Here is a 25,051-nt window from a genome sequence, read left to right as displayed (position 1 = left end):
GCTTCCCGGCATTAACAATTCAGCCCCCCGCATCCCCCAATAGTGCTCATTAGTGCCAAAGGTAGAGGTGACAGAAGCGGTCACAGGCTTCAATAGTGATAAAAAGATAAAAAGCACAAGAGTGGGAGCTGCAGGGAAAGCACTAGAATACTTTTGAAGATGCGGCTCCAGTACATGCAACACAAACTAAAGAGGGGAAGGTTTGGCGCAGTGCACAATTTACATTTCACTGTATATTGATTAAATGTGAACACGGCGTGGAAAGCTCTTTTTTTTTTTAAGCACCGCGACTGTGGGCTGGATTTGAGATCTATCCTTACTGCAGGCTTTGGGGCAGTTTGTAGTATTCTTTTGCTTTAAAACGTATGGCATCATCATAAGCATCCTCCACACTATTATTCGTAAGAACAATCCGTCCGGATTCAGAGCCTTCACAAGAAATCCAAGCCTTCAAAAGGATTGTCACTGGATTGGCTTGCAGGCTGTCAGATTTACTTTGGGCGCCTTATCGCTGCATTTGATGGAAATGTATTGTGGATTTGAATGGTTGTGAGACTTGCCTTCAATGTTGTGGTCATTTTTACGTCTGTACAATTTCTGTACAATGTGTAGCAACTGGGGTCAGGTCTTTGATATTTTTATTCAGGCTTTTTACTTACTCTTTGGTTGGTATATATCATGTCATGTGACTACGTGAGATGGGTATTGACATATTGTAGTCACTATTATTTACATAAATCTATCTCTCTGGTTGGCTTTATTTATTCGGTGACGATAACAAAGTTATCAAATTTGGTTTAAGGGTGAGGTGTGTGTTTGTGCCAATTTCTTCAGGCGATCGGTCAGCAACTTGCCTCAAAATTGGTTCAAATATATTAATACGAGGATTCTAAACACTATAGTGGAAGGTAGAAGGGGTTCCCATTATTTGTATTGTCTTTGTACAGGACAGTTAAATTGAGTTCTTGTTCAAGGGCTCTTATTTTGTATCTAAAAACAATTTTAAGCATTTTTTTCTCCTAGTTTAAAAAAAATGGTTGCAAATTAAACTGCGTGTTTGAGTATGGTTGTAGTACTTTCTGGGTAGGTGTGTACATGGCAAAAGAAACCACTATTTGTACATTTTTATCCTCAAAATTGGTATCTATTAGATATCCATCAGCCTCTCGGCTCAAAACGTGCACCACTCTTTATTTTCTCATTTACAGGCATCTAAGATATGAAAATGATTTGTATGTGGCCATATTGATGCGGCCGAGGGGGGCGCTAGAGATGAAATAAATAGCAGCTCTTTTTGGCTTGACAGCAACAATACTACATTATCACCAAAAACTCAATACGTTCTGCCTACTGCATATCAATTCAGGAGCTGTCTGTTTGATTATGGTACAGAAAATGAATGCACAAATGAAATGAGGATAATCTTTTTATAATCAGCCACACGACATATAGACATATGTTGCACACCCCCATATAAACTGTATATAGGCTACTATAGTTTGTCCGACATAAAGTCTGAAAATAATTGTTTATTTTATGATGGCATATGGATTGCTTGCAAGATGTATCATTTGTCAATTTGTTTTGACAAGTGAATATGTATTATTACATAGTCAGATCACTTCACTAATTATTGTACTGTGCTGCAGTGTTCTAGAAACATATTTTTGACCTCAAATTTCATTATCTTTGTATACATTCATATGTTAGCAACGTATAGTGACAAACTGAAGAATGAATTATTTCTCCACTAGATGGCAAAAGACACAATTAATGAACATTCTGTAATAATGTTATCCACTAATACTCTCAAGTAGATTTTTATCTTATAGCATTTAACTCATTGTCTCCCATTGACGGTGCTAGATATTCTCTACATTTTATATGCAAGAAGCTGCCAGATTTCTGTCAAAATGGATTCGACGTCTAGTGCCGTCAATGGCACTGAATGATGAGAATGAGCAGACAATGATTTAAAAAGATGAAATAAAAATCATTGCAGGCCATAGTTATCCATGTCAATTAATTTAGTTTTGTCTATGGTGTTAAAATATATAATTTATTTAAGTAATTATTGAAAAATATTTTAATAATAATATTAGATACATGATGTGCATGTATGTGGTCTTTATGGGATTAACTTTTTAAAAATTGCAATTACCTTATGAAACCTTAAATATAAAATTAAACACGTCTTCAGGAATGTTAATTCTTGCCTGAAAAGTACTGAAATGGTATTTGCATTTTAAAGGCATGTATTGGGGGTTATTTAAGGATTGCACTTATACATACAGTAAGCATGTTCGAATGCTCTTTATGTAAGGCAATTTGCGCTGGATGCAGCCGCATCCATTCCACCGCAGATGGCGGGGTTTTGCACGCGTAGAGCAGACGTCGCAAAATATGTGTTGGAAGCTCAATGCGCAGCTTTCCAGCAGCTTCGCAGCTCCAATCACGTCGTTCTCGCTACTATCAGTGCTCCTGCTACTGTACTGCAGCTGCCGTGGACAGCCTCCGCTGCATCATCCCCCCTGCGGACTAGCCTGAATGGTTTATTCCAGGCGAACCTGTCACTGTCACCGCGGCGGGCAAGCCAGCCAAAGTGTGCGCGCACAGGGGGTAGAAAGCAGGGAAGGAAGGCATCATCCACTGCCTGCCATTGCAGTGCGGCGGCTGCTGCTGCTGCAGCTTCAGCGAGGATCTTTTCTTGCCCGGTGCCTCTTTGTCGGTGAGGGTAGAAGCTCGCCGCGTGGATCGTTGTTTTTGCCAAGGTGAATATACATTTCTGGATCTGTCCGTCGTGCTGTCATCTCAGGTAACCGTTAGCCGGGACTAGCTAGCCCAGTCGCTGACACAAAATGTCGGCCGGCAAAGGGGGCTTGATTGGACCGACCGAAGGGAGAAGGGGCCATGCGTTTAAAAAAAGTGTCCCGATGCCGCGATGATAGGGCGCTGAGTCAGAGATGTGACGTTGCGCTGTCAAGTTTAGGGCGAAGGTCGGGCTTTGATCTCCTTGTTTTGGTGATCGAAGTGCTTGAGGGTCTCTTTGGGGTCCGCTACTTAGCATTGGGCTATCATTAGCCCTTTAGCTGCCGAAGGTCCGACTGACTGACTCACACGATCCCGTTACTCCGATTTCCCATCCCAGGCATCCGCCGGGCTGTGTTAACGCATCGGATGTGCCCGATGGTCGCTGTTTGGTGGAATGACTTAAGTCGACTTAGATCGGTGGGCATCACTTGATGTTCTCAACAAATGGACTGCAAACCAACCAAAGAACACCTGCCATCACCTGTTGAATATATCCAAACAACATTAAAGGTTAGCCTGGTGTAAAGCTAAGCCAACACTGTCTTCTGAAGTTCCCACCATTCATTACGAATAACTTACTATTGACCAAATCTATTTTAAATCAAGCTTTTATTTTTCTCATTATCTGCTCCCAGTAGCTGTCTTACAGTGTTAATACATACAAATAACTGTTTTTTGTGTGCCCTTAAGTCAAAATGTATATGATGTATCTCTACCATTGCTACTGGCAGCCAATGAGGTCTTGTAAGTGGTAGTTTTAAAAAGTTACTGTGAGACCAATGTGAACCTCTTCTTTTTAACTGTAGTTCATGTATTGCCGTCGATGCCAGTTAATTTTTCTCAAGTCCTTGTTTCCTTAATGCACACACAGTTTAAGGTTGGGAATGCTTGTTCAATAGTATTTTACACTCGTTCGAATTTACAGTAAAATTAATACAATACACAAAATATTGTAACCAAGACAATTGATTGTTTTGAGAGTTGACAGACTAATTACCGTATTTTCTGCACTATAAGGCTCACCTTCAATAAATGGCCTATTTTAAAACACTTTAAATGGATTGTATCCATTTCTATCACTGACTGCCAAATATGCTTCTCGGTCTTAGCAAATGAATCAAACACTAACCAGATCTTCTCAGAATCAACAGTGTGAGTATAAACAATTCCTGGTACTCTCAAATACTATTTGATGACATGTGAATGTATCTATTGAGAAGCCACATCTATACATTTCAGTGGACGAAGCAAAATGCAAATTGTCCGTTATGCTGACATGAACCCTTTCTGTTGGGAGTCTTCAAGTGAACCAAAGTATCCAAAAATAGCCAGTACAAGCCTAGGAAGAGCATGCATACCATAGCTATACATTTTAATTGTACTTACATCTATGTTGGGCATAAGTACATAATGGTTTGTGCGTGGCATACACAGAGCCGGCCGGACCCAAGACTATATTGCCCTTCAAGGGAAGCCATACATGTTGTGATTTATGGCTTCCTAGCTGTCATGGAAGCAGCCACAATCTTCTGAGTCCTGCTTTCAGAAGGACACATTCATGTCATGGTTTATATATAGGAATGGATTTATATTATTCCTTTATTAACTCATTGGCTGCCGTTGATAGCAATTAGACGTCAAAGCCTTTTCAAGTTGGAGGGCCGCCAACCTCTCACAGTTGATATGGCTTGGACCTCTGTCGCCATCGATGGGCACTGAAACGTGGTCATTCACCCCTCAACCTTTCCTGTTTGATTTAATTCCATTTCATCAAAGGAATTGCGCCAGGAAGGGATATGAGTTGTAAAACCTTCTATTCTACAGTACATTACAGTCATAGTTGCAGTAATTCCCGAAGCTTCCTTATGACTGAGATTGCTCGAAAATAGTTGCAACACATGACAATTTATCAAAGCGGAATTTGTCTGGGAAATGTAATAATTCACTTATCAGCACAAAACCTCCTTCTGGGGGATGCACAATCAAGCTTTCATCATGAATGCTTTTCCTGGCGGTGTTGTCCTCGTCCCACACACTGTGACAAAGACTAGGCAGGGTGCAGGTCAGCAGCTCTGCTTATCAGCGCATTCCTGCCCTCCTGGTCTCCATGTGGTCTGCTGATAACTTCCACTGGTCTTGATTGAGTGCTGGAGCTGATTTCCTGCTCTGTGGTTCTGCTCAGTATCAACCACTCTGGTTGTGGCTGGCTGTCCTGGTGTTTAAAAAAAGAAGAAGCACCTTCAAGGCTGCAATGGCCTGTAGTTGTCAGTGCCCATAGTTGGCTTGGACAAGCTCCAGCACCCCCACGACTAAGCGTTAAGGGGAATGAATGTACTTAGTTTTATTGCTTTTTGTTTGAGCGGCTAATTCGTTTAAGTCTGAAATGTTCGTGTTTAGTAGCTAATGTCCCCTTAACAGTTGAATGAGGATGAAACCCTGCACTAGCCATGAATTGTCCTCGTGTTGAGCTTTCGGGTCATGTTATTCACAACAGAGCATTGCTTCCACAAATGCCTGATACAGCATAGTCGTATTGTATAGTCCCGTAATGTCATTGACTGTGACACCTGTCTTCTCAATGTGACCAGGAACGCCAGCTGCATTGCAAAGAGGAAGCTAACGTCAGCCTTCAATAACCGTGGGTAGTGAGCTAAGCTATTCCAGGAAGTTGTGAGGGACAAAAACTCCACTCAGTCGTTCTCTCACGTTTCCCGTAAGCCAGTTGACGGGGAACTGCCTCTGTCGACCTTACGACGCCGAACAAGCCAAGGCTTTGTTTTGAACTGTGAATAGATTTGGCTTGGTTTTAGTCATGTGACTGTTATGTTTATTGATGTACTGTGCGTAATAGATGAGATGGGAGTAGGACTTTGCAACTGAGGCCCGAAGTGGCAATTTGAGGGTTAAAACCGGTACAGCACTTTACACTGCGGCTGGAGGTTCACTAGCACAGTGGAGTCCCAAGCTATGGCGGAACTGCAGATCCCACACCCATCGTTGCCAAGCCAGAAGGGATTTGCTTCAATCCCGTGAGCGTGTGAAGAGAGTGTCAGATGGAGGGATCCATTTTGGAAAAGGGTGTTCGGAAAGGACGTCTCCCGCCTCCGCGTGCTAGGCTGAGGAACCTCTGGGACGTAGCTCCATCTGAGATGATAATTAACGTTGTCTATGAGTAGACAGACACAAGTAAGCTGTGGGCCTCAGGCTCCTTGAAGTGGTTGACTTCGAAGCAGCTTCCCATCGCTCAGTAAACTGCATGTTATTAAAGTGGAGATGGCTATTCGTGGGGTTAGAACTGATCTTGATTTATCTGTTTTTTACACTTTTATGAATAGTTGTAAAATTTAACTGTTTTCTAAATAGTGGCAATCCATGAAGTGGCAGGATTTTGCATCGAGAAGTGCCCAAGAAGAAATAAACTGATATTTGAAAGGGTTGGTGTTTTATTTAACTTTGCATTAGGTTTGTAGATGTTAAATAATTTCAAATAGTTGCCTCAATTGCATGTATTTTGTTGTTGTTGTTGTTGTTTTTCCTACTGTCCAAAGCATTTTTAGAATCTCACCAGATATGAAAATGTTTCTTCCTCCTTTGTGGTTTGGCTCATCATGCTCACTCATTGCTTCTATTAAACTCAATTACTTGGACCACCATTGGTAGGTAACATTTATCATTGAAGATTGAAATGTTCTGTTTGTAGGGCTGTTTTCTTCTTTTTGACAATTGACATCAATTGCATACTTTTGGTATTTATTTTAAATTGAGCTTTTTTTTTTAATGTGCAAAATTGTTCATTTGACTTGAAGGCAATATTGCCCAACCCTACAGTCAGCTGTGTCTTCCATCTGTGTTGTGCCTGCTCCCAAGTTGCCAGGTCGTAATCCCCCAAGCATGGCCCGAGTGTCTCGGTCATGCTGCCAGCATTGGCTCTGCCTTGTAGCACGAGGCTTGCGTTGGCACCAGTTATTTTTTCTCAGGCGGGACAGAAACATGTCAGTCGATGCGTCGACTCAACAACTATTGAACTTTAGTATTTTCATTTTGTTGTGGTTTGTCTTTGGCATGGTTTTGGATTGCTTATTACTTGGTATTGAAAGGGAGGTTTCCTTAAAAATGATGACAATCCTGTGAAATGAATGTTAGTACTTGAATTTTCAGAATATATGTGGAACTTCTAATTGCTGTCAATGACAATGAAATAATCACTCATGCATCATAAAAATAAGATTTACTGATGATTCCTTCACTATTTACGTACTGGGAAAATGAAAAGCCAGACAAAATGAATGGACGCCAGTTCAACTGTAAAAAGTCAATTTAGTCCATGAATCCAATTCCTGACAAGCACTGCAAATGTCAGGCTGCTTTAAAAAAAAAAAAAAAAAAAAAAAAAAACACTACAGTGCTCCCTGTGGGTTACCCGAGCAACGAACACTGTAGGACAAAACACCAAAGTGTACGCCTTCAAACGAGAAAGTATCCCTCAAAATGGAGAAAGACTGAGACCAAAGCAAAAGAAAGTACTTCAGATTGGATTCCAATCAATTTTGTGAACTTTTTACTCCGCTTGGATCTTTGTGTGCCTAAATGAGATACATTAATTGGGTCAAAATGTCATTGTGAAATCAAGTATCAGGTTTGCCTCGACTTAGTACAGCTATTTGACTTCTTTGTGTTTCCACGGCGCTGAGCTGTTTGGACATGGCCGTAAATTAACCTTCCCCAAAGAGTGTTGGTTGGAATTTGCTCTTTTCTGCAGTCTTGTTAATATTCCGATGTCTTTCGCCCACCCCCCATCCCGCACAATTGCTGCAGTGCACTCACTATATATGTAGAAGGCTTGGGGACGGCGTGGGAGAAGCACTGTTCTCATTTAAACTTGCTCTCTCCCTCTTTTTGTGCCAAAAGCGGCATGAGGAGTTAACGACTATGGCTGCCAGGCCAAGAACGTGAGGGGCCCCTCGCTTGTGGCGATTTATGCCTTTGGGTATCTCACTTAGAGTCTTGTTAGCTAAAATATTGGCCGGTTGCTGTGTTGGATTTGAATAGATTCGACGTCGATGCGAACGGCAAAATAACAGTAATCCGAATATGAAATATGAAGTTTTGTAGGAGCTGTTAAAAATCAAATGGCGAGGGCAAAGATCAGTTCAAGAGTGAGTGGTGCATGCACTGAGGACAAGGTCGCCCTTCCAATTGATGGAGTTTGACCTTCATCTCAGCGTCTCAGGGGGTTAGCGTGACCGAGGCTGTGTTTAAATATCATTGGCTCTGTCAGCGTGGTCTCATTTTTGTTTAGTAATTTTTTTTAAATTACCGTGTCAGGTGACTGGCAATCAGATTTTCATTTGTAGCATGTCATTGTCACGAGAGAGAATGGCATAAAAATGGGACTGTCCTGCCATTTCTATTCGGATAATGTCCCGGATAATAATGGTAAAATGAGGTGAATTTTGCGGTGAAAATATTATTTTCCGTTATTTATGTTTGGTCTGTTGAGTTAAGTGATTTGTTGTCTTTGTCTTGTAGAGCGCAGCAATGGAGGAGACTGTCATTTGGGAACAGCACACTGTAACACTGCACAGGGTGAGTATTCCTTGCTAACTTTGACATATACAGTAATCCCTCAATTATCGCGGTTAATATAGAGCAGGCATGGCCGCGATAAAGGAAAAACCGCAAAGTAGGGTCACCCCTAATTAAAAATAATAATATAATATATATATAAATATCTTTTTACTTCAGTGTTGCGTCTTAGTAGCAAGCAAAGGACCGAATAAAATAATCAAAATTCCCCCAGAAAAAAATCTGCGATGTAGTGATACAGGGACAGTCGAAGCCGCGATATTCGAGGGATTACTGTCAAGATCTTCCTTGAAAACTTTTGAAGAAAGCATAAATGGCATAATAACCCTCCCTCAACAAGAAAAAAAATCTAATTTCAGAAATTGCCTTTAATCAGTTGTAAATAGAAACATTGTTAATATCAATACAAATAAATGAGGTGTATTCTGTATTTATTTGTGAATCCAGGCACCAGGGTTTGGCTTCGGGATAGCCATATCAGGAGGCCGAGATAATCCTCATTTTCAAAGTGGCGAGACCTCCATCGTCATCTCGGATGTGCTAAAAGGAGGCCCGGCTGAAGGCCTACTGCAGTAAGTTATTCCTTCCATGGGTTATCTATTCCTTTTTTTAGCTACACAATCTGATCCAGAAAGACTACAGAACGTCTCCTCTTCTTTTACCCACCCACCCTTAGGGAAAATGACAGAGTTGTCATGGTCAATGCTGTGTCCATGGATAATGTGGAGCATGCGTATGCAGTGCAGCAGCTTCGGAAAAGTGGGAAAATTGCCAAAATTGTGAGTTCAATTGTACCATTGTGTTTTGAAGCGTAGTATTCCACTAATTCCAAAAATAGAAAATGAAACTCCTTGGAGCTGATTGTGTGAGTTATGAAATTGGTTCTGGAACCGATCCTTTGCAATATCTTTTTTTGATTTTGAGCAGACAATCAGACGGAAGAGGAAGGTCCACGTCCCCATGGGTCGTCTCGGGGAACGGGAAACCATGTCCGAGCACGACGAGGAAGAGGATAGTTATGACGAAGAGATATACGAGACGCGGAGCGGACGCAGCGGGGCCTACAGCGGCATGGGCGGAGCCATGGGTAGACGCAGCGGTAGGAGCTGTGGCCGGAGGGAGCGCGAACGTGAACGTAGCGGCTCGCGGGAGAGGAGTCTCTCGCCGCGTTCGGATCGCCGCTCGCACAACCTCCCTCCTCGGCCCGCCAAAGTCACGCTGGTCAAATCGCGCAAAAATGAAGGTGAGGCTCACAAAGTCGGAAATGGAAGCCAAATTGACCATTTCTGTCTTTTGACTACTATAAGTCGCACTAGTCAATGAAAAGCAAAATATAAATAAATAAGTATAAATATACATTAAAGTAGCTAAAGTAAAATGGAGAAAAATGGCTAAATAGGCATTTGTTGACATTTTTCATATATATCTATAGCCTAAGATAAAACAAAGCGTAAAACAGGCTTTTGGTGATCGGATTGAGAAAAACAACATTTGACTATTATTTGTATGCAAAGCCAAATTATGAAAAAGTGTGATTTGTAGTCTGGAAAATACTGTAACTCCAGAAAAAAAATCACCTTCAACTTTATATCTTCAGAGTGAATTAAAAGCATGGAGGCTTTTGGTGAACTTCCAGGGAAGGCAAAAGCAGCCACCCACAGCAGAATCCCAAGTTAACCAAATAAATCTTAGTCAAAACAGGAATTAATCTTCTTTAATCTTTACTGTTAATCCTTGAGGAAGCAGCGGGCGAACACGGTCCGTCTCCACGGGGCTGTTTTGTCAACTGTGTACTGACCTTGTCTTTGTTGTCATTTACCAAGCAGAATATGGCCTGCGCTTGGCCAGCCACATCTTCGTCAAGGACATCTCCCCCGAGAGCCTCGCAGCCAGAGATGGAAACATCCAGGAGGGGGACGTTGTCTTGAAGGTGAGGGGGTGCTGGCGGAGAGACGTCCAATCATGTGAAAAATTTAGGAAAAGACTGAATTTGTTGCTTGTGTCTTGGGAGGGAAAGAGGGAGGGATGGTTGGTGGATGTCAAATTCAAAAGAAGCAGCCGCTTGGTGTCTTTTTTTACCAGTTTAGGGTTGTCAAATGTTGCATAACTTGTCTCCAGAATCGCCAGTGTTCTCTCACTGCAAATAAAATAGCCTTATGTGCTTAACAGGTACTTTCTGAACTGTAACTGTTCTCAATCGAGTCTGTTCTCTCTTCTAATGCATTGGCCCGCCACTTACAGCGATAGATGTCCAATTCATTTGACACTCCTCAATTGGAAATGATTGGATGTCTACCGCCATAGCTGGCAATGGAGGAGGACATTTTAATTTCACTTGAAGGGATGTGGCTGTTGATCAGCGTCCAATCATGAACATTAAAAACTCTACTAAGTGGCCATCGATGGGTGAAAAAACTGATTGACTGCGGAGGAAGCGTCACATGGTGGATAACAATCCGTCTTGTGATTCCCGTAGATCAACGGCACAGTGACAGAGAACCTCTCCTTGATTGATGCCAAGAAGCTGATAGAAAGGTCAAAGGGCAAGCTAAAAATGGTTGTTCAGAGGGACGACAGGGCCACCTTGCTGAACATCCCTGACCTGGACGACAGCATTCCTTCAGCCAACGCCTCCGACAGAGACGGTGAGAGCGCCGTCAAGCGTTAAGTGCTCACCGGCGGGCGGCAGCTTTTTTAACAGCGTGCGTATGTTATCAGACATTTCAGATATCCATTCTCTGGGGTCCGACCATTCCAATCGATCGCACGACAGAATTCGGAGCAGTCGCTCCCGTTCTCCAGACAGACGATCGGAACCCTCCGAGCACTCCAGACATTCGCCGCCTCAAATAAGCAATGGCAGGTAAAGACCAGACGCTCATAAATGGTGCTACATGCTACGTGGAAATTCATCTTGATTTATGCTGGGCAGTCTCTGATTGAAATGCCTCATCAGCCTTCAGCTGCTCTGGTCAATTATTTGTCCAGTAACCCTAGTAGTAAGCTATTAGCCTAATAAATCCTTGTACCAAATCAAATCTTTTTCAAACATTTGTTTCCATGGACCTAAATTAGTGTTTTTTATTAAATTGCTCAATATGATTTAACTCTAAAATTCATGTGATTTACTTTTTTTTTTTTGCTGTTCTTGACCAGTTGGAGAATACCGTAAGTTTCATGTAAAATTTGAAGTAGTTGTAGCTAGTAATGTTTAGTGTAATAGTGTACTATAAATTTATGAAGTACATCTATTTTTTGGGATAGTCTTAAAGATATCTTCCAAACAAACCTTTTATTTTGTAAACTGCAACATAGGATGTGAATATTTTTGGAAGAGTAACTCTAAAAGCCAAAACTGTTGACATACCTCAGCCAGATAGGGCAACATTGTATAAATTAACATGCCACCTTTGACGTAAACAAGGTGGCATGTTGATGTCTTCATTTTGAGACGTTTCCAATCTCGAGTGTTTACGTGAACTTGATGCTGGATATTTTTTTTTTCCGTCGAGGCATACATTCTTTCCACTCATTCTTAAGTGTCTGTGTGTTCACCTTGAAGAAGAAAGATAAAGATGCTCTATAAATAGAATATATTAAAGAGGGAGAAGTTGTGACCTTCAAGTCCAAGATACAGCCTCCTACTCCAGCTGTTAAATTGCTCTGTAATTATTTTTTTCTGCTGCTTATGGAGTCAGAGAGAGAATCCATCAATTTCTATTTCAGTGTAATTCAGCCCTGCTTTTCTTTCTCCCGGGTTAAAAACGGGTGAAGTGAACAAATCCATCTTGTTTTTTTTCACCTCAGTCACAGAAGTCGAGATGAGGAAAGAATATCTAAAGGGGCTTCAACACCAGCAAAGCTTCCGGAGGAAGTTCCTCTACCCAAGCCCAAAGAAGCGGCTCTTGTTCGAGATGAGAAACAACTTCCACCGCTCCCAGGTGAAGTACACTAGCCTTTTCAATCCACTTTTCTCCTCAATGTGTTTTCTATGTCATTTGCCACAGAACAGCTCTTTGTCAGAAATCTTGATTCCTACCCCTATAACCCCCCCCCCCCCCCCTTTTTTAATACATAAATTCCAAGAAAAAGTTCAGCTTCAGACGCCTGCTGAGCCAGGCTTAACTTGCCCAAAGCCAAGTGAAAATAAACCATATGATCTTATTTAGTCTGACGTCTCATTCCCGCCTGCAGCACTCTGCCTCCTTTCTGTTTGTCCTCCCTGCTCAAGACATTGTGTGCCTTCACTTTCTCTTACCATTATTGTGCTTTTTTCTTCTTCTTTTTTTTCCTATTTGTCTTATTTCTTTTGACGGGACTCCTCTTACTGTTCAATGACAGAGCCCAAGCCAGTGTACGCTCAGCCCGGTCAGCCCGACGTGGACCTGCCCGTCAGCCCGTCTGATGCCCCCGTGCCAAGTGTCGCTCACGATGACAGTATTCTTCGGTAATCTTCATCATAAACTAACAATTGGTCTGTGAAGGCAATTTTAAATAGTCTGCTAGCTGTTTATTTTGCCGCACCATCACTCTGTATTTGGTCGTGTGAGTCAATTCAGTGAAATATTAAGTATAAGTCAAGTTAACGCTCACATTTGGCTCATATTCAGATTTTTCCAGCAAGATATGACAAAGACTCAATTTAAAAGAAAATTAGTTTATCAATTGCTTTTAAAGTCTTTAACGTTGTGATTCTCTATTTGTATAGCAATGTATTGCTAGTTTTGATGTGTTCTTTCAGAGTATATGCTATTTTTTAAAAGTTAGTAGTCTCAGTTCACAAGTGATTTCTTGGGTGATCGACCAAAAAACGGACCAGTCCACCCATGTAATTAGCTATTTCCTCATGGACATCCATTGAAACTGATTTATTTCTAGCTAGCCCTCTAAAATCAAGTGAAAAGGTTGAAGAAAAAAACAAAGTAGTCTCTGTTTAACCTTTGTTTTGAGCAAAGAAAATAGCCCCTTCGTGCAATAAATTCTTGACTGTTTTATTTGTGCTCTTTTTTTCCAGGCCAAGCATGAAGCTGGTGAAGTTCAAAAAGGGGGAAAGTGTGGGGCTCCGGCTGGCAGGGGGGAATGATGTTGGCATCTTTGTTGCCGGAGTGCTGGAGGATAGCCCAGCTGCAAAGGAGGGCCTGGAGGAGGGTGATCAAATTCTCAGGGTGCTTTGATTTTTAATTTATTATTATTATTTTTTTATCCAGACCAAACCTTTTACAATTCATGCGTTATGGATAATCTGGCATGTCCATGTGTTGTCTTCCTTTCCTTAGTGCGAACACAAGGGGGTGCTAAGTGACTTAATTATTTTTTTTTATTACGCATTCAGTTAAAGCGTTCCCTTTTTTGTTCTCCTTGTACACGAACTAAACTGGTTCAGAATTCTTGTTCCTCTTGACCAGTCGCTTAGCAATGACTTGGAAAGCACAAACAACAACCAAACTTGTTTTTTCTTCTGTGTGTAGCATTTAAATTTGCTTTAAATCTTTTTGTTACACCACTTCTCTTAGGAATGGTTTGAATTCTTACACTGCAGAACTACTAGTTTCCATAGCAGGGTGGAGAACAAAGCTAGGAATGTACAGTTAAACAAAGTGGTTTTGGCTTTTGCATTTTTTACCAAAAAACTAATGTTTGTTCTTCCCAATCGCAGGTAAACAACGTTGATTTTGCAAACATAATCCGAGAGGAGGCTGTGCTGTTTCTCCTTGATCTTCCTAAAGGTGAAGAGGTCACCATTTTGGCTCAAAAGAAGAAAGATGGTAGGTAAAGAGAGTAAGGCTATATCACGAGTTCAGGTTGAATGATTGCCGTTTTCATTTGATTCTTTTTTTTAAGTTTATCGGCGGATTGTGGAGTCGGATGTGGGTGACTCCTTTTACATCCGGACCCACTTTGAGTATGAGAAGGAATCTCCATACGGCTTAAGTTTTAACAAGGGCGAGGTGTTCCGTGTGGTGGATACTCTCTACAATGGCAAGTTAGGTTCCTGGCTTGCTATCCGCATTGGCAAGAACCATCAGGAGGTGGAGAGGGGAATCATTCCCAACAAAAACAGGTGATCTTATTTGTCACAAATAGATCAAACTTCCCCGAAATGATATATTTTTGATTAGACTCAAATTGGGATTCTCATTCAACATTTGTAATCAGTTTTGCAAACAGTTATCATTAAGTAGCCATGTCCTTTTGTAAAAACATACATTTTAATTGTAGTCATGCCTGTTTTGTTCATATGTCATTGTACGTCAATATTTGGATGGCATTTTTTTTTTACCTTTTTTTTAAATGGCTAATCTGTAGAGACAAAATAAAATATATTTTGGATTCTGCACTGAAAAAATCGTTAGGAAAGGGCTGTCAGCCCAAAATTAAACAAAAAGCTTCCTTCCCAGTGTTATGCAATGGAGCCTTCAGTGGTCTAGTATCTGGTCTATTTTGACATTAGCAAGAGTTTTGGCATAAAATACTAGACATTTAAAATGAATGGACCAAGGGATGTTACGTCTTATATATATCAAATCTGTCATTTCCTTGAAATACTTATCGTAGCTGGCACTATTTGAGAATAACAATGCCAAGTAAATGACACATCCATTTTCTTTTGCGTCAAGTGCTCTCTTAACTCCCTGCAATATGTCAACAGAGCGGAGCAGCTCTCCAGCGTGCAATATACACTCCCCAAAACAGCCGGGGGCGACAGGGCAGACTTTTGGAGGTTCCGGGGTCTCCGCAGTTCAAAGAGGAACCTCAGGAAAAGCAGAGAAGATCTTTCATCGCAGCCGGTTCAGACAAAGTTCCCAGCATATGAGCGAGTCGTATTGAGAGAAGGTGACAAATGTATAACTACACTGAGCACAATATCAAATATTACATCTGTTTTTGTTTTTTTCTAAGTCTACATTGTTTACATTTTTGGTTTTAGCTGGTTTCTTACGCCCCGTGGTCATATTTGGACCAATTGCCGACGTGGCACGGGAAAAACTCGCAAGAGAAGAGCCGGATCTTTTTGAGCTCGCAAGTAAGTTCAACCTTTAAAAACTCCAATGTGGCCACTAATGCTGTAATCCCTTACTGCACTGCGATTGGTTGGCCACCATTTCAAGGCCTTCTATCCAGTCTGGTGCCCAAAATCAGCTGGAATAGGCTCCATTGACCCTGGTGAGGATAAGCAGTTGAGATTATTTTTGGATGTTTTTTTTAGAGAGCGAGCCCAGAGATGCAGGAACCGACCAGAGAAGTTCAGGAATCATACGTCTTCACACCATCAAACAAATCATAGATCGAGTGAGTGGATATCCTGTACAGGTTGTTCTTATTTCATGGCCCCAAACTCACCTATTCTTCTCTTTTCTTTTCATCAAGGACAAACACGCTGTGCTAGACATCACCCCAAATGCCGTGGACAGGTTGAACTATGCTCAGTGGTACCCAATTGTAGTCTTCCTCAATCCTGACAACAAGCAGGGTGTGAAGAACATGAGGACAAGGTTGTGTCCAGAATCCAGGAAAAGTGCCAGGAAACTGTACGAGCGAGCCATCAAACTGAGGAAGAACAATCATCACCTGTTCACCAGTGAGTAGTTACCGGGATTTTTACAAGGCGCTAACTAAAAAGCCGAGTTATTTCCTTTCCGATAATGACCCCAAATTGTTTCTTTATAGCCACCATTAACCTGAACAATATGAATGACGGTTGGTACGGCGCTCTTAAAGAGACAATCCAACAGCAACAGAACCAGCTGGTGTGGGTGTCTGAAGGAAAGGTGAGGAGGAATGGCTTTCCTACATTTTGGACATCTTTAATTAGCCTGTCAGGAAGCTGTCATGACAATCACCTATGGTTAAATGACCAATTTAAGGGCAGTATGAAACAAGATAGCATTGATTCTTTATGATAATTCCTACTAGTACAAAGTTTGTCGCCAGTTTTCATTCGATATAACGTACATTTTTAACTCATTGCACGTACAACAAAGCAATTTTGAAGTTTTTGAAAGTTTTGTTTCCAAAACATTTGATTGACAACAATACCTGTTTTGCCTTTGGATCGATAAGATTGCATTCTCGTTTCACCAATTGATGTATTGATCCAGTACCAGGCATTGGTATATCTCCAAATAGAACTTAAGGGATGAATTAGCAAAGTCATGACAAAATAATATTGAGTCCTTGGACAATTGGTCAATGTTACAATGTCTCACTACCGCTTTTATAAAAAAAAAAAAAATAGCAATCCAGAAATTGAAAGGTTTCTCCTCAGGCGGACGGCACTACCGAAGACGACCTGGACATCCACGACGACCGGCTGTCCTACCTGTCGGCGCCAGGTAGCGAGTACTCCATGTACAGCACCGACAGCCGCCACACGTCTGACTACGAGGACACGGACACGGAGGGCGGAGCTTACACTGACCAGGAGCTGGACGAGACGCTCAACGACGAGGTCGGTCTGCCGACGGAGCCCGCCATCACGCGGTCCTCCGAGCCCGTGAGGGAAGACCCGCCCGTCATTCAGGACACCCCCGGTTACCCCGGATACCAGCACCCCGTGCCGCCCGACCCGGCGAATCGCATAGACCCCACTGGCTTCAAGTTGCCGTCCCCTCAGCAGGTAATGTTGCTCGCTAACATCGTAAACAACTGAGGTGTGGCCCCCTATGGGGCGGGAGGGGAATAAATACCGCATATTATTAACATTCTATTAGGGTTTTATGTCTTATCATCTCGGTTGGCGGCTGAGGCCATGTCCACACATTGAATAAGAGTATTTTGTGGTATAGTAATATAATACCACATACAATTACGTTGCACATTTGTGCTGAAATAGCATCACACTTTGCGGTTCGCCGAACTTGTTGGTCGCGAGGACGATGATTTTTTTCCAAATGGCATATTTGTTGAAAAATATGTGATCTTTGCCTCCAAAAACCAGACACTATTTTTCTTGTATCATCATTTTTTTGTTATAATAGATATAATTTCGGGTTTTTATGGATTAACTATTAGAAGAAGAAAGACACTTGAAGGTTGGCATATTATAGTGTTTGCCAGGTTGCCGTCACAAGCATTGAAAGCCCAATTGCACAACAGTCAGCTGTTTTGGAGTGGCTTTCACAGTGTTTCCAGGTTTTAGCCTGCAAATAGTAGTCTCACATTTATGGCAGTATCGTTTAAATTAAAAAAAAATGGTGGACATAGCCTGAGCGATAAACACAATTTCGATCGTAAACCACCAAGTAACACAAGTAGTTTCCATGACTTGAAGCGATGGACTTATGGCGTGATCCCAGCAGACATTTGCAAAATGGCCTGAGCTGGCGTCAGTCACCAGAAGGAAATGTGGAGGTGTTGCCTTTTACTTTGTGTGCCCTTGGCGAGCTGTCTTTGTAAATGTCTTTTAACAGCAAGAGGAGGCCTCTCTGCCTGCTGCAGCGGCGGTAGCGCCCCCTGCTGTTGATCAGCTTGTCCCGCTAGAGGCTTTGCAGCTGGAGGGCTCCCCTCCTCAGGCTGACTCACTTAGCAGCCCCAGCCCTGCCCCCGATCTAATCCGTCCCCCACCACCACCACCGCCACCATACGAACCCCACCCGGCTGGACCGCCCGGTCCAGAAGCCAAGGTACCCGCTGTTTTGAACCGGTTGCCCACTTGGACCGGGCCTGGGTCTGCCTCAGTCTTCCGTCTTCACTGCCTGTCTTCTCGCACACGCTTTCTACTCGCTCTCTGCATGAATCGCCCACTCACGCACCCACCCACCCACCGAGCCCACCGTGGGCATCTGGCTCCCAGACAATGTGCGGCGTATTCGTCCGCATGCACACAATGGTGAGACCAGAAGGACTGGTGGTATGGGGGGGGGTCTTCGTCTCGGGTGGGGTGAAGACCGTCCGCAACCGGCCTTAACTCTTGCCTTTTGACTTCCTTTGCATGGCTCTATATGAAAGTTTGGGTTCCTTTTTTGAGCTTTTAACTCTCTTGTGTCTGTAGATGAGTCAAACGAGCACTATGGCATTATCGTTGGTGTGTGGTGTAGCAGTGGCAGTAGTTGGACGTTGCATTATAGAGCCAAAGTGAATGTGCATGATGAAAGCTAACCTGCAGACAGTACTCTTGATAACTCTCAAACTATTCTGCCTATGGAATAGAAAACTTGGGCACATGCTTTTTTTTATTGATTTTTTTTTTTAACTTTTATTCACGCACTGTTTTCTAAGCTGATGAATAAACCCAGGGAACTTTCTTCCTTAGGAAGTGCCGCAAGTCAACTTGCTGTCTACAGGCTACACATCATATGTTTGAGATGAAGCCTTTCAGAAAAGAATTGTTTGGGTTGTGAAACCTGCAAAAAGAAAGCACCTATGCAACATATGAATGAATGATCAGCATTCTTGAAAGGCATCTTGTCAAATGGCCATTCCCAACTTTTGAAAAGAACAAATGTTTGCTCGTCTAATTTGCACCTTGCCAATGTTCCTTATGCCATTTGGAAAGTGGGACTTTCAAAGTGAATTTCAAATGTTCAAAAACATTTTTTTTGCTGGGGATTCCGTCTGTCTGTCTCAGAAACCGACAACGGTTAAACGTGTAACGTCATGGCCAAGCCAATCATTCTTTCCCTATCTTTTCTCGCCAGATGTACAAGAAAAACCTGTACAATATGGATGATCCTGTGCGGGCCAACCACGGAATGAAGCAGTCCATCAGCTACAGTCACCAGCCGCCGTACCAGGACAAGCAGCCATACCGAGAATACGACCACCCGCCTTACGCTTACGACGGGGGAGGCTTCCCCGAGCCAAAGTCTCACAACGCCGACCCTCACGTACGCTACGAGACCCGTGTGCCTCCATACAACGAGCAGTGGTCCCCCTACGACCAGCAGACCTCGCCCTCCCAGCCCCCCCAGCCCGGCCACCAGCAACCCGTCGGCTACAGCCCCCGACCGTACGAGGACGGGCCCGGGAGGGATTACAGCCCGCCACGCCCCCGTTACGAAGACCCGCTACCCGTGGGATACGGGGCCCCCCGCCACGGCAAAGCCCTCCGTTACGACGAAGCGCCCCCGCCGCCGCTCCCCGCCGGCTACGACGCCCGCTACCCTTACGAGGCGGACAGCCCCAACCTTCCGGTGAACTCTCCGGAACCGCCCAAGCAGTACTACGGCGACCCCGGTCAAAAGCCTTCCTACATGCCGCATCGGGGCTTCAAGGCGGGGCCGCACGAGGCCCCCGTGAACTGTGAAGCGGCCATTGTCCCTCCCAAAACGGAGACCCTCACGTCCCCAAGTGAGTCGGCGGGCACTCCCGGATCCAAAACGTTGTCGCCACTCCAACGGGAAGAGGCGGACGAAGACCCGGCCATGAAACCGCAGTCGGTGCTCAACAGAGTGAAGATGTTTGAAAATAAACGTTCCGTTTCCATGGACCGGGCCAAGGAAGGAGAATCGTCCGTTCTCAGGGTAATGTTCAACTCTCGTTACAAAATGGGGGGAAAAATGGCTTTCTTCTTATGAATGGATTCAACACATCTTTCAGCTGGGATGCTAAGGATAAAAACGTTTTCTGTCCTTTCAAGGAAATGCATCAGCGACAGTAATCCTTAATAAATGATCCTTCTTTTTTTCTTCTTCTTGTCTTTCAGCCTGCAGATATCCCCAAGCCTTCAAGTGCACCAGGTCCTGTCCTCAAGGCAAATTCACTCAGCAACCTGGAGCAAGAAAGGCCCTCTTACAGGTATATTTGGCTCATTAGATGATAATTGACATGCATTTGGGATAGTTTAGAGTTTTTGTTTTTTTTCTTCTTTAGAGCTCCTGAGCCTCAGAGGCCTCACACAAAACCGCTGGATGACGTCACCCGTAGCAATCATTACGACCCGGAGGAGGACGAGGAGTACTACAGGAAACAGTTGTCCTACTTTGACCGTCGAAGCTTTGACAGCAAAGCCACCACGGGCCTACCCAGTGCTGGCATAAATCGCTTCCACGATCTGGTAAAACCAGCTCAACTGTCTTATCCGTACAACAGGTAGGGGGAGAAAAAAAAGCCTTTCCTTTTTGCCTTTTTATTTAACTATCCTACATGTCTTCCCTTACTCATCCTTTTCATTCCATTTCTAAATTAGAGTGGAGTCTGTTGAGAAAGTGAGTCCGGGGGAGAAGCGATTTGATGTCCTACCTCAGATTAGCCCTTCTTTTCAGTACGGACCGCCCGGTTCTGCCATCCCTCCAAATACACTGGCTAAACTCAGTCCGAGTGATGGTAAGCTCATTTTTGAGAAAAATAAATAGTCTGGTGACAGGCCAAAAGAGCAAAAAAAATGCCCAAAACATTTTTTTTTACTAGAAAAAGTTCTCTTTTTAAATGCATGTTTTGATTCTGAAAGAAAAATTCCACATGGATTGAAGCTTTATTTGGTGGATAGCTCCAAAACATGAACTTTCTCTTCCACCATCCAGGGAATCCCATCCCCGATCCGCTGAGCTCCCCCAATCCCAAAACCGACCCGGCGGGGATCCGAGCCCTGGGCCGGGACGAATCCGCCCCCGTTGGCTACCCTCTACCCAGGCCCCCGGCCGACAAGTCCCCGGTCAACGGCACGGACTCGGCGCCCCCGAAGAGCGCGGGCGCTCCCTTTCCCGCCGGCGGTTACCACCGCTACGTCCCCAAGCCGTACACCAGCTCGGCGCGGCCGTTCGAGCGCAAGTTCGAGAGCCCCAAGTTCAACCACAACCTGCTGCCCAACGACACGGCGGTGAAAACGGAGCCACCCGGACCCCCCACCAACGGCAAGCCGCAGCTGTCGCCTCAGCCGCCCGAGCACGACAGCGGCTTGGACACCTTCACCCGCACCGTAGACAACAGGCCCAAGTACCAGCACAATAACATCAACGCCATCCCCAAAGCCATTCCCGTCAGGTGAGGCGCGGGCGTCTTTTTCCGTTCGCGTTCCGACGCCCCCCGCCCCCCGACTGACCAGTTTGACCGGCCGCTCAGCCCCGGCGCGCTGGACGACGACGAGGAGGAGGAAGGACACACGGTGGTGGCTTCGGCCCGGGGCGTCTTCAACTGCAACGGCGGCGTGCTGAGCTCCATCGAGACGGGCGTCAGCATCATCATCCCGCAGGGCGCCGTCCCGGAGAACGTGGAGCAAGAGATTTACTTCAAAGTGTGCCGTGACAACAGCATTCTGCCCCCCCTCGACAAGGAGAAAGGTTAGTCTCTCCCGTGCTGTGTGGAACGTCGATTTTTTTTTTCCATCCTCTTAGCAAGTCACGATGCAGGCCATCGTGTAATATCAAAAACAAGGCATTATTTAAATATTTATTGGTATTATTGTATTTTGTGACAAGTGGTTAGCGCAGGGGTGGGCAAACACTGCCGGACCTTCTCGAACGACGGGGGTTGGAGGGTTGGATGTCCATGGCAGTGGCAGTGAAAGTTGCAATTGTGAAATGTTCTCAGGAGAAACGCTGCTAAGTCCGCTGGTGATGTGCGGCCCTCACGGCCTGAAGTTCCTGAAGCCAGTGGAGCTGCGCTTACCTCACTGTGCGTCCATGACCCCCGATGGTTGGTCTTTTGCTCTAAAATCCTCCGACTCCTCGTCGGGTACGCTGTCCTCTCTGTCTTTTCTCTCTCTCCAAGTCGCATGATCAATCACTTTCTTTTTCCCATATCGCCGCTTTTTGTGGATTTTTCTCATTCTCACGTTTTCACTAAACACTCACAAGTAGGTGGAAAACGGGGTTGGTTGTCACACTTGCCTTAACTTGACCATCAGAAGGCAGTGTTGCACGGGGATTACAGCAATTTAAAAAGAATATGCTTTGACTGTGGCATTTGCAACAATATTTTTTTTAAAAAGTGTTTTTACTGTGGCATTTGTGTCATTTTGAAGATTCTTTAACACTTAAAAAAAAGATTTAAGACATGAGCTTTGATCTAATAGATTTCTAGTTATAAAAATATTACTATTAAAATTTATGAAGATAAATCTACTTTTGGGATGCACAGCTAGCCTGTTGCATCCTGTTAGTTGCTCAATTATTCTAAAATATATAGATATTAAATATCCCAAAATTGACAGCTTTCCTATGATTGGTCTTAAGGATCAACTTTTGATGCACAGAGAAAAGAATTTCAAAAATGTAAAAACTATTGCAACCAACCCCGTTCTCCACTCCCATAGATTTTTTTTCCCTTTTTTTTTTTTTTTTTTGCACCGTCTAATGAAAGCATTGCATTCATTGTACGCAGGTGAGCCAAAAGGCTGGCAAAACAAATCCCTCCCCGGCGATCCAAACTACCTTGTGGGTGCAAACTGTGTTTCTGTGCTCATCGACCACTTCTGAAGAGAGCGACAGCTGGTCTGTATCTGAATGCCGACGAAATGGGCGGGGCTTGTTTACTGGGCCACTCCCTCCTCGCCCATCCCTTTAAAAAGAAAAACAAACAAACAAAAACACAGTGAAGAGCGTCAGCAGAGTCCAGCCGTTCCTTTTTGGGTCGTTTTTCGGTGCTTTGAAAGCTTGCAAAAAAAAAAAAACAAGAAGAAACTAAAAGTGTTTTTCGAACTGAAATGAGTGCATGACGGTGCCACAGACTGGGATTTTTAAGAGACTTTTTTTGTAAAGGGCCAGAATCCAATTTCAGGGAATATACTGATGATATTCCTATGGATTTTTTTTTTTTTTTTTTGGTTTAACAAAGTATATATCTGTCAAAGGGTAAAAGTTGGTGTTTGTTTGCCACTTAGGATCTTTGAGGTCTAAAACTATGTGTGCGGAACAATGGCGCATCAAGTTTGACTTCCTTTTTTTGTAGCAAATGTTTTGTGGTATCTAAATAATAGCGACTTGATTTGACAAACTCCTGCTGTCTCGAGATCTATGCATGTGCTACGACTCAGGTCCAGACGCCTGCTACCACTTCAACAATGAGAATCTCGTCCAACACTGCGAGCAGTGATGCCTTATCTGCATATATATAGAAATATATATATATACGTAAATATATATATACATATATATATAGAGAGAGAGCCTAGTCCTAAAAGAATGCTCTGCTTTTTTTTCTTTTTTTTGGCCCTATTTTATGAAATTTTAGCACACGTGAAAGAAAAAAGTCTGCTTTCTTTTCCTGCTATGCATACGAAGCGTGACAAAAAAGACACGGTGGCTGTAAATACTGCTAGCATATGGCCTTGGTTCTCTGTAAATCCACTTTTTTTACATCCCCGTTTGTATAAAAGGAAAATAAAAGGTTGTTTAAAAAAAAATCATACATGCAAAGAAAGCCAAGCGGTGAGTTATATTGGGTAAGTTTGTATTCCGGTTCAAAAAGTTCGAGCCTGGGAAATATGGACATACGCAGTTAGGAGTTTCACTTTTCTACATACTGCATAAATAAAATACAGGAGGCATTTTTAACCGAATGAAAAGTTTTTATTCTTATTTACAAAAAAAGACAAGTGCTTGGATTCAATGGTTTTAAAAGATGCGTTTAAGGGGGTTCAACAATAACTGGTCCCTTTTCTTTCTTTATTTGTAATACTGGATGCTTTATTGTGTGCCCTCAAATGTATTTTTGTACTAATAGACAATTTATTATGGCACATAAGTCCTGTTTTCTTTTGATATGATAATACGTCAGTGCTTCAAAGCAACTTCAGTTTATTTCCCGATGTGTCAAAAGTTCTTTTTATTTATTTGAATTTGGTTTTGTTTGTTTGAAATGTCCCTCCTCACCTCAGCAAAACCTTTTTTTTAAATGTATACCACTGTGTTAATAAATAAATTCATTTTTAACGTCAACTATTATGTGGCGTCTGATCATCTTAAATCATGCAGTATATTTTGTATACAATTGTGTCTTCTTCACTGCAATATGCGATCTAATGAGCTCACAGGAAATACGTCATCGCTTTCACAAACTATGATTGGCTCGTGATAGAGTGGCCGTATTTGCGTCTATTTTAATGGGCGTGACCGAGGTCAGGGTTCAATTGGCTGCCTAACTTTCAAAATGGCAGACGAGGTAGGACGCGCAATATTTGCTGAGCAGCTCAAAAGTGACGATTTACCGAAGTAAGTTACAGGACAATGCAGCGCATTTGGTACCTTATCATTTGAATATTTCGAATCCCCAGTTTTAATTGTAAGAGTGCTTTTTGACAAGAGCATGCCTCGTTCGCGTGTTGTAGCCCCATGTGGATGGACGCAGCAAAATGTTTGCTAACAAATTGGCTACATTGCGTTACCTATAACTCTTTATGTTTAAAAAGAAATCATTCCATTGTGTGTTTCAGGTCTTCAACGATTACAGACTTATGGGACACATCAAGAATGGGGCTAAAAACGGCCGAAAAGGAGAAGCTTGTCGACGCCGCAACAAGCTGTTTGTCTGCAAAGTGAGTCATTTTCTAGTTTCTCTATCCGTGTAATAATTACAAGTCAGTGTTCAATATTCAAGGATTTTCTCATTTGGCTTTTTTTATTAGGACATGTTCAATGTAAACACACATTAACTGGTCCAGTGTTTATTTGTAATAGCAAGAACATTTGTGGATAATTTGAACCCACACAAGTGCCATTAGTGGAGGTGAAAGGAATGAACAGTACATTTGGAGAATATATGTATATCTTTCCCCTTA

General features: G+C 43.1%; 1 protein-coding gene across 14 annotated transcripts in view; it reads left to right on the top strand.

Annotated features, from left to right (window-relative positions):
* tjp1b (tight junction protein 1b) overlaps window positions 1–24,212 on the top strand; it is a 49,393-nt gene extending 25,181 nt beyond the window's left edge. For 2 of the 14 annotated variants that reach the window (XM_077740136.1, XM_077740206.1), the window contains 28 exons: window positions 8,341–8,397; window positions 8,845–8,969; window positions 9,074–9,176; window positions 9,325–9,640; window positions 10,221–10,327; window positions 10,874–11,042; window positions 11,116–11,260; window positions 11,554–11,565; window positions 12,205–12,338; window positions 12,739–12,844; window positions 13,412–13,562; window positions 14,054–14,162; window positions 14,239–14,458; window positions 15,047–15,231; window positions 15,326–15,421; window positions 15,605–15,687; window positions 15,766–15,976; window positions 16,066–16,166; window positions 16,664–17,014; window positions 17,808–18,020; window positions 19,035–19,859; window positions 20,042–20,133; window positions 20,209–20,427; window positions 20,525–20,661; window positions 20,859–21,318; window positions 21,397–21,614; window positions 21,865–22,008; window positions 22,657–24,212. In XM_077740136.1, coding sequence (XP_077596262.1) covers window positions 8,341–8,397; window positions 8,845–8,969; window positions 9,074–9,176; window positions 9,325–9,640; window positions 10,221–10,327; window positions 10,874–11,042; window positions 11,116–11,260; window positions 11,554–11,565; window positions 12,205–12,338; window positions 12,739–12,844; window positions 13,412–13,562; window positions 14,054–14,162; window positions 14,239–14,458; window positions 15,047–15,231; window positions 15,326–15,421; window positions 15,605–15,687; window positions 15,766–15,976; window positions 16,066–16,166; window positions 16,664–17,014; window positions 17,808–18,020; window positions 19,035–19,859; window positions 20,042–20,133; window positions 20,209–20,427; window positions 20,525–20,661; window positions 20,859–21,318; window positions 21,397–21,614; window positions 21,865–22,008; window positions 22,657–22,751 — 5,184 coding nt within the window. In that variant the 3' untranslated portion in view covers window positions 22,752–24,212. Of the gene's footprint in view, window positions 1–2,649; window positions 2,772–8,340; window positions 8,398–8,844; window positions 8,970–9,073; window positions 9,177–9,324; window positions 9,641–10,220; window positions 10,328–10,873; window positions 11,043–11,115; window positions 11,261–11,553; window positions 11,566–12,204; window positions 12,339–12,738; window positions 12,845–13,411; window positions 13,563–14,053; window positions 14,163–14,238; window positions 14,459–15,046; window positions 15,232–15,325; window positions 15,422–15,604; window positions 15,688–15,765; window positions 15,977–16,065; window positions 16,167–16,663; window positions 17,015–17,807; window positions 18,021–19,034; window positions 19,860–20,041; window positions 20,134–20,208; window positions 20,428–20,524; window positions 20,662–20,858; window positions 21,319–21,396; window positions 21,615–21,864; window positions 22,009–22,656 lie in introns of those variants that run through there. The other 12 variants (XM_077740163.1, XM_077740221.1, XM_077740154.1 and 9 more) reach the window with 10 other exon arrangements.
* Window positions 24,213–25,051: the final 839 nt, after the last annotated feature.

The sequence above is a fragment of the Stigmatopora nigra genome, chromosome 2 (assembly GCF_051989575.1).
Source record: "Stigmatopora nigra isolate UIUO_SnigA chromosome 2, RoL_Snig_1.1, whole genome shotgun sequence".
NCBI classification, from domain to species: Eukaryota; Metazoa; Chordata; class Actinopteri; order Syngnathiformes; family Syngnathidae; genus Stigmatopora; species Stigmatopora nigra.
This window is presented reverse-complemented; position numbering and strand designations above follow the sequence as displayed.